Source organism: Blennius ocellaris (assembly GCF_963422515.1).
Source record: "Blennius ocellaris genome assembly, chromosome: 5".
Taxonomy (NCBI): Eukaryota; Metazoa; Chordata; class Actinopteri; order Blenniiformes; family Blenniidae; genus Blennius; species Blennius ocellaris.
In genome coordinates this window covers 6,156,825-6,166,572 of record NC_137654.1, presented here as the reverse complement: position 1 = coordinate 6,166,572, position 9,748 = coordinate 6,156,825, and the positions used below count along the sequence as shown (strand labels likewise).

Genomic DNA, 9,748 nt, shown 5'->3' with positions numbered 1-9,748 from the left:
TCGACATTAACTTAAAGGTTCATATAAACTCCCTGAACATGTTTTAGGAAGTTTATATGAACCTTTAAGTTCTAATGTGATCAATAAAAGAATAATTATATTGAACCAGAGGTTTACATTTCCAGAAATAAATGCAGGTGTGACTGCTCAAGGCTCATGCAAGCTAATCTCCTTTGATCTCCATGGCAACAGATGCATCTGGAGACATCCATGGCAACACATGCACCTTGCTCTGAGGCTTCATTCAGCAAAAACTTGCTCCTGCTGCTCTCAGTTTCATTTGGCTCTTGTTTAGCGGTTCCAAAGGTTCCAAAGGTTCTAAAGGTTTCTGAGCCACAGAACACGGAGAACATCATGCACTGTCTTCGGAGTCTGAACTGTGTGGAGGACGACTTGATGCCAGGGAGCTGCTCCTGTAAGTACCCACTTTGTTTCCACTAATTCTTCTAGTGCTGCAAACAATTATTTTAATAATTTATTAATCCATTAGTTCAATAATGGATTAATCCGTCAATAATGTTTTCGATGAATCAATGAATCCGTTAAAAAAACAAACATTTCATATTGTAGGACCAGTTGATATTGAACGAACCAAATATCAAATATGATTATTAAGCACATAACTGAACCAATACAAAGATGTAGACAATATATCTACACATATACACGTGAATATAAGATGTATACAAGATAATTGTTAAATATGATTTAATGTCTGCTTTGCACTGCTTGTTTTGTTTTGTTTCCCGCATCTGAGCTGCTCCGGCGGCTAGCCAGTTAGCGTCTAGCCAGTTAGCGGATAGCCAGCTAGCGGGTGTGTGTGTGTGTGTGTGTGTGTTTCACTGTAACACTTGTTGGAGGGTGTTAAACCATCAGGCCAGATCGGCCGCCAGGCTTCAGTCCATCAGCTCCATCGTCTCAACTCCAGTGTTTTGTGTCCCACAGCTGAAGGGACGGTCATGGAGGAACCCCAGTGGTCGGACGCTGAGGAGGTCAGGAGCGTTGGGCTTCTGTCTGAGGTCAGGGCGCATCACTTCCTATCTGTGTGTGTTTCACACAAGATTGAAACTTAATGTGAATAAAGTTTTTTTTTACTCTTTCTGACAGGACTCTGGCATTACCAACGAGGACGCCGTCCCCCAGATCCTCCCGGCTGACAGTGGCTCAGCGGCAGAGGCCCTGCAGCCCGCCGACACTGACGCTCCCACAAAGCGTCGTCGGGTCAGCACGTCCGAGGATGAGGACGAGCCAGGTAAATACCTGGAGCAGCTTTTTTTCTTTTATTCCCACTGAGTTTCTGGTGAAACGACGTCAGTAGCTGGTGGAGTTTTTGAGAAAGTTCTGTCTCTCTGTCTCTCAGCGTTGAAGCGGTCTTACTGGGACAGTGGCGACAGCTCCGGCGGTCCAGACCAAAGAATCCGCGAGCTGAAGGAGGCCCTGTTCGGCAGCGACAGCGAGTCTGAGGACGAGGAGGAGGCAGAGGTCACGGTAAAGTAACATTTAAAAGAAAAACTTTTAAATATTCTTCAGTTGAAGATTCTTCTGTGTTTTCCGGTTGTATCTGCATCCCCTGGTTGCCATGGAGACTGACGCTGTTTGAACTGTGCAGGTTTTCAACCAGAAGGACCTGGAGGGGGACAAGCGGGCGAAGCGTCGGCGCCAGAAGTCGGTTGGCTCCAAATCTGGCTCTGATGAAGACGTGGACTGCGACAGGCAGGGGTGCGTTCACATGGTTCCCCTCGCCTGACTCCGCCCCCTGACTCGTCTTCCTGCTGACTGTTTTTGTTGTGTTTTTTTCCCATCAGCAGCAGCTTCGTGTCAGACTTTGACCTGATGCTCGCCCAAAAGCAGTAGTGGTGTAGTTGACTGGTGTGTGTGACGTGTTCCAGAAGAGTGGTCGGCGTCAGTCTTTGGCGTCATGACGAGCTTCAGACAAATGACGAGGGAGGAGCGTCAGCAGAGGGACTTGGTCCGGCAGACGCCTCAGAGACAGTGGCTCAGCTAGGACCGGGGGGATTCTAACCTGCTGTGATGTCATAACAGCATGTGGCTCATCAGCCAATCACAGGCCACCAATCATTTGACCTTCTGAAACTAACTGTGTGTGTGTGCAGCTCAGGGGTTCAGAAGATGGCGATGCGCCAATATGCGTCCATCTGCCGTCGGACAAGGCCTCAAAATGTTTTCATGTCAAGCTTTTATCTCCAGATTTATTCTGTTAGCTCGTGGCTGTGCTAGCAGCTCTCAGGTGTTTGAATGTGGGTTTTGTTGGTTGTTTGTTGTCTGTGGCGAGCTCCCGTAGCACCTGTACAGGAAACAGGCAGCATGAAGCACCACAAAGTTTTCTTCATCAAAGCTGAAAGTCCAACCACCTCGCTCCTCTTTCCAGCAGTGTGTGAGCATTCCCACAGTCGCTAACTCCACAGTCCTTTTAGCAGAAAACAGGAAGTGATGCGTGTCGCTCAATAGCCAATTGAAAGCAGGATGACGGCGACGTTGTCGGCGCACCGCCTCGCTGGCCAGCCACTGACAGGCGGGATCAAACCGCTGCTCCTCACCCTACGTCTGCTCCTCCTGACGGGACGGAGAGGAGGACCAATCAGAACGGAGCTGCTGGCGTCACTGGTCAGAGGAAGTGTGTGTGTCACCTGAAGGATGGCCAGAGGAGACTGGACGCTTCCTCAGCTGAGAAGACATGGAGAGAGAGCGCTTCACACACACACACACACACACACACACACACACACACACACACACACACACACACACACACACACACACACACACACACACACACACACACACACACACACACACACACACACACACACACACACGTTCTGGTCAGACCTCATTACATCCTCTCTAACACTCACTGGTCAGACACTGAATCACACAGTAAAGTCATTTAATGTCAGTGTAACAGGCCCCATAGATGGAGTCTGTTTAACATTAATTATTCCTGTAGAATCAGGAAAAGAGTGTGAGACGGACGACACGTTGTGTTTCCTTCCCTCCTTCTGCCAGTCTGCTTTATTTCTTTTACATATCAATGTATTTCTGTTAAACATGCAACACATATTTATTATTGCTTCTGTCAACCAATTCCAACTGCTTATCTCAGATCAAACTGAATAAGATTCACACATCTTTCTTTATATCCAAAGCTTTACGATGATATAAACAAACTCTTTAACATCTGTTAAACTGAAATAATGATGAAACCCATAAAAACGCTGGCAATGCTGGTAAAGTTAAACAATGAACACTTTGAACACACAATTATTACACAATAACATATACACATGACAAACTGTGAACTTTACATGTATCTAGGGATGTCAAGGAAGGCTATAAAGTTAACAAAGTAAAATGGATTAAACAGAAACAAGGCCCAGCAGTCATATTGGGCTGAACGTGGCCTGCTAGGCTAATGCTCATTAGCATGTAGCAGCACGGACATTCCGGTCAACAAAACACACATTCTCGCACCACAACTACTCTAATTTCAACATTTATCACGACACAACAAAGTATAAAAGTTGGTTGAGCATCATTTGTACTTCAGGATGTAGACTAACCTGTAGAACGTTGCGTTTCCTTCCCGCTTCTGCCAGTCTGAAGAAAGGTCATTAAAGTCAATCTGCTGTCCCCAGGAGCCCCCTGCTGGCAGCATTTGGGATTGCATCCAAAACAAACTTTACAGATACATTCTATTAAAAATGCTCCCATTTACAGGTTTATATACGGTTTCTAAAACAATATGAACAAGTTCAATAACACAAATGGGATCACACATTTCTTTGTGTCACATCTGTCACTGACTGGATTATTATTATTCTTTAACTTAATAAAATTAAATTGTGGCTGGCCTCTGTGGGTGAACGTGACGGTGACGTCAGCTGAGGAGGCGTTCCCTCGGCTGCTCATGGACTCACCTGGCTGCAGTGGGAGTCCGTCCAGCAGGACCAGGAGCTGATGGACACTCTCCTGCTGGTGTGTGTGTGTGTGTGTGTGTGTGTGTGTGTGTGTGTGTGTGTGTGTGTGTGTGTGTGTGTGTGTGTGTGTGTGTGTGTGTGTGTGTGTGTGTGTGTGTGTGTGTGTGTGTGTGTGTGTGTAGATAGCCCAGGAAACTCACACTAATAGTTGGCCAACTCTGAGAAACAAAGGTGCCATATTTCACCTTTGTACACTCCAAGTGAGTCGTCGTCTCAGGACAAAGTTCGGAGCAGAAACCTGCTCTAAAGCCTCAATTCCTGCTTCCTCCTGTTTTGTCCTTTTTGAATACAGAACAAAACTTATTGTACATAAAACTTTACCTACAGGAAGCTCGCCACCAGGGGGCAGCAATCATAAAACAATAAAATAACTGCAGTAATAGCATATTACATGTTGTAAAATACACAAACCCTTATTCTAGAAATGCTTGGTGACAAGAAAGAGTCCAGGCTGGTGTAAATTCAGTCAGGATGTGATGTGCCAGAAAAAAACAGGACAAATCCACTCCAATGGTGTATGTATGGTCCGTGTACCTTCCGGCCATTCGATTTTCGTTTTGATGTCAGAGAACGAAAAACCGGAAACCATCCAATTTTGGTTTTTCGATTTGATATTGGGAAACGGAAAACGAGCCGTCTCCCGTTTTTCGTTTTTAAATTGAAAATTGAAAAACGAGATATGCGTTTCTGAAACAAAAATCGGGAAATAAAATCCGACCGTAAGGTACACGGACCATCGAACCTGCGACCTTGACTTCATTAGTACCACGCTCTAACCAACTGAGCTACACGGCCATTTTTCAGGTGTGTAAAAAAAAAAGCGTTTTTCTTTTCTTCGGTCTCAGACAGGCATTGGTGGGTTGTTTATATTACAAGTTGTATTGATGTTGTAGTAAAGTTCCATCGAGATATGCTAAAGAAGGGATTTTTCGGTGTGGCTTGATTCTTTAATGCAGTGTTTTTCAACCTTTTTGAGCCAAGGCACACTTTTTTCTTTGGAAAAATCTGGAGGCACACCACCACCCGAAAATATTAAAATGTTAAACTCTGTAGTCTCTATTAACAATATAAAGTCATTCTCATCAAAGTTTCATCAACATGAATCAAATAAATACAGAACAAAGGTATTTCCCAATTTCTTTTTTAATAGTGACTCCCTCAGTGTGAAACCTGGACCTGATGGATGAAGAGCTGAGATCCTGGTTCACATTCTTCCTTTTCAAAAACTTCTCCATCACTGTCACTGACACAGTACTTTGACACAAGATGGTAGCAGGAGGTGGAGATTAACCAGATGCCAGACATCAGAATTCCTTCAAACAGACTGAGTAGCATATCAGGATTGTTTCCTATCACTGAAGTGGAATGACCCCGGGACAACTAGGACATTTTGAGTTATAGTGTTTCAAAATCAGGGAATGTTTGGTTATATTAAAATTTTTAAAGGTATTTTATTTTGAAATGCAACATCATATTATCAAAAATGGACGTAAAAATTAAGTTTGACTTAATATCACATTGAAAATTGAAAAGAATAGTTGATATTCCACACAAACTTTAATTAAATTAATCTTTTGTCCCACTACATTTCTCATTCGGCTGGACATTATTTATTTAATTACTTACATTTGGCTTTGCTCTGCTCTATGTTTTGTGTGCTTCTATTTCAATGTATTTAATTTTGTTGTTATAGATTTGAATAATCAAATTTGTGTCCACGTCTGAAATAAGCCTTCATTCTATACAAAAAAATTATAAATCAATTCAGAACCTTTTATAAGTACTTTTTAGCTTGAATAAATCATTCTTTATAGAAATTGACAACCATTCCAGGCAGAGGTGATTGGAGCTTTTATTTTGAAATCAGTTTGCGGAAATAGTACACTGCATCGTTCGAATTGACAGAAGCCGACAGCCGCACGGCGGCTCGCTTGACCAACATGGCGCCGAAGGACTCGCATAAATGTGAGACTTTTTTTCCCCATATATACGCTTCTGAAGGTGTATATATACCTGTTGTGTTTTATAGTAGTAAGAGATATAAACCTGTTGTGTTTTATACTAGTAAGAGATATAAACCTGTTGTATTTTATTCTAGTAAGAACGGCAGTAGCGCTGCCGTATGTAGCTTCCGTGTGTGTTTGTTTGGTAGAGACCGTGTTTATAACATTTTATTATTACACTGTATAGTTCCAAAGTCTTCTAATATGGGTGTTTTGAAAACAGGGACCCCCGAGCAAACAAGGAAGCTCCTCCGCTTTCGCATGGTGAATGAGGAAATATTCCTAAAGTCCAAACACAGCGCCAAAACTCAATGGGAGTGAGTTGTTTTATAGGTTACATCTTAATATAAACATATGCATGGTTATTAATCACTTGTATAATTTGTCTAGGGAGTTTCTGTCGGGTAATGGACTGACAGGGAAAGTGACTGCACAACAGGCATCCAAAAAGTGGGAGAACTTAAAAAAACAATACATGGTAAGTTGTACAGTATACATCATTTATATATTATTATATTATATTATATTAACATTTCATTATAATATATATTTATATGTATATATATTGTGTATATTATATATTTATAATAATAAATATATTAATAATAATGCTTTTATCAAGTATGAAGGTTTATGACATGGTATTTAATTGGTTTTATGACTCCATTGTCCTTGGATGTTTTGAAAGGTGCCTTTAAATAACAGCTATTATTATTATTGTTTGTGTGCCAGGATCTGAAGCTGGTAAAGTCAGGCTCCAGAACAGATGCAGGGGAGCAAACAGCTGCAAACTGGCAGTACTTTGAGGAGATGCATGAGGTGCTGGGCTCCAGGCCTTCCATTGACCCACCTGTTGTCGTGGCCTCATTCCAGGAGGACCCGACTGCTGTACTGATGGTAAATCCTTTGTAACACAGTGGGGAAGTGACTTGTAATTATAATGATATTAGTAGTGATATGTGTTGTGTATATTTTATAGGAAATCGTGGAGCCCTCCAGCACCTCTGGAGCATCGTGTGCTGCTGTATCCGACAGCGAGTTCCCACAGCCACCAGCAAATTCTGGCTCTGCCTCCGCCTCACGGGGCCCACCTCCAGCAACCCCCTCGCCCCGTAAAAGGAAATCCAACGATTTGTTGGATTTCCTTAAAGAAGAATCTGCGAAAGAGCAAAAGCGCCACGAGGAGAGCGAGGCCAAAACAGATCGCTTACTGGGACTGTTTGAAAAGATGGTGGAAAAAATGTAGAACAGTTTTATAAAAAGTTCAATTTGTTTACATTTGTTACTTGAAAATTTTGTTTACACTACCTCTTTTTTTTTTTTTATTGTTGTATTTATTTGCAAAAATGCACAGTATTTTATTTTTTCAATGTTCATTAAAGTATTTTATACAAATTCAAACAAACCTTTAAGAGATGTGAAGTTCTTCATTTAAAACAAACAAGTTTGATCAAATCTGTATATGCACATGAGAAAGTAACAAAAATGATATTGAAAATCGACAAAGTGATAACATATACAAAGCAGCTGCACCACAGTCACTGTGTATTGCCCAACATGGCAGCCGTTGTGTCTCTTCTTGTGTTGCCAGGTGCCTCATTGTGTGTCGATGGTTCCCGTGGAGGCTCAGGTTCCTACACACCTTCCAAAGTGTCATTGTTTCCAGGCAAACATGCAGAAAAGCATAAGTTGCTAGAACAAGTGGCACAAATGTGGCTTTCACTTCCAGACCTTTGAAAATTATCGTTCACCATCTTGTCTTCATCACTCCGAAAGCTCTTTCTATTATGCTCCTTGCCTTGGAGTTCTCTCCATACGGGAATGTACAGGCTCCTTGTATGGTGTGATTAACATGATGGGGGGGTTTCCAAACAGGGATAGCCCCCGTCTCCAAGTAAAATGTATCCTGGAGGGGGATTAACTTTGTGCTCTGTAACGTGCTATTTTTCATGACTGGTGTCATGAACAGAACCAGGCTGAGCAACAAAAATATCTCAAAAGTGTCTATTTGCATCACAGATGACCATCCTATTTACTGAATAGAAGCCCTTGTAATTTAAATAGTCCATGTCATGCTGTTGTGGGGAGCTTTATGAGAATATGGGACCCATCGATTGCAACACAGCTAAATATAGGACTTCCTGAGAGTCTTGCAAATCCCTGTCCTATTTCATCTGGTCCCTCCGGTTTAGGGAAGCTCAGTACGTGCTAAAGTTCTGCAAATGTCATTCACAACCCTGTGTACCGCCCTGTGAACTGTTGCTTTGGGGACATTGAAGACACAGGCAACAATGCGGAGGACAATCCATGAGCCAACCAGTATGTATATATGAGGACTGCCAGTTGGGATCCCCAGCCACGGTCCACGGTCCTGGTCTCTTTGCAGCAGTCCCTGCAGATTATTCATAGCCCTTCGAGATAGACGAAACTCTTGTTTCAGTCCTCGCTCTACGTTCGACCAGAGCCTCAAAATGGGAACAGAAGGGTTGAGCTGGCAACATCTTGCAGGTTGTCCTCTCTGCAAAAACAAAACTCACATGAAATAAAATTCACTTTAAGGTTTAACAAATAAAGGCAGAGACAATCCTCCCCCAAATGACACCGGTATCTTGGAGAGCCCTGTGTCTTTGTGTGTATGATTGGTGTGTTTGTGTGTGATGTTTGTAACACATTATAATGTTTGCATCTGTGGTATAGTTTGTATTCTAATATGTATAAGGTGTGTACAGCTGCTTCTGTCTTGTGCCTCTCTTTTGGTTTGATTACTACCAAGGACCCCCTTGAAAACGAGATGGTTCCTCTCAAGGAGTAATCTTTTCAATAAATACATAAATCTAAAAAACAACCCCCACCCCGTTAACATTACAGGAGACATAAAAAGCACACCCAACCCACTCACAAGGCCTAAATCGAGGGCGGTGCACAGTTGGGTCAGGGGTCAGTCCATAGTTAAGTAGCCTGGACCCCCCCACCCTAGGCCCCGCCCACTGGTCAGTACTGTTGAGTCAGGTGAGGTAAGGTAGAGGGGAGTTGAGAGGGAGGAGGTCCCCCTGCCCAGCTGGACCCCCCCTGCACTGCCCCACCCCACCACCGAGGTGATGGCCTGCAACACGGGGACCAACACCAAACCCTGACAAGGTACCACAAGAGGACTCGGGGAACCCCCCGCGCTAGGGAACACCGACCCCCCCCCACCACACACACACACACACACACACACACACACACACACACACACACACACACACACACACACACACACACACACACATATATATATACTGTACTAATTTTGTACTAATTTTCGGTGATGGGATCCAAAGGTTAGCGTTGGCTTCCAGAGAAAGTTGGAAGCTCCTGTTCTGGATCGGTCCTCGCACGGCTCCGGTCTTCACCTCCTCCCGCCCAGGAATAGGATCCCGCGGCTGGCCCCGGGAAATACTCCGTCCCGCTCGCCCCCTCAGTCGTCCGCTCCTTAGCAGATTGAAAGGCTCTGAAACAAGAAAAACCGTTAATCCGTTCGGTCACTCATCCTTTGGTTCTGGTCTCGGTTGCAAAATCCTTTTTCCGGGCTCGTCCGTTTCTCCGGAGGTTCCTTCAGGGACAGGCTCCTCTAGTGGGATGCATCTCTCTTCGGCAAAGGACTCCGTCAAACTCTTCTCGGTGTGCATAAGTCGCGGGTCTTTGTTTCTCCAAACTCTCTTTCACCAATCCCTCCTTTCTGCATTTGTAGTCCTTTCTAGCAGC

General features: G+C 43.6%; 1 protein-coding gene across 1 annotated transcript; it reads left to right on the top strand.

Moving 5' to 3' along the window:
* Window positions 1-5,924: 5,924 nt before the first annotated feature.
* Window positions 5,925-7,247, top strand: LOC308130145 (uncharacterized protein; the record flags this gene model as incomplete). Its single annotated transcript, XM_080496343.1, has 5 exons — window positions 5,925-5,963; window positions 6,225-6,318; window positions 6,392-6,479; window positions 6,734-6,898; window positions 6,981-7,247. The coding sequence occupies exons 1-5, from the start codon at window positions 5,939-5,941 to the stop codon at window positions 7,245-7,247; spliced, it is 639 nt and encodes a 212-aa protein (XP_080352469.1). The 5' UTR covers window positions 5,925-5,938.
* Window positions 7,248-9,748: the final 2,501 nt, after the last annotated feature.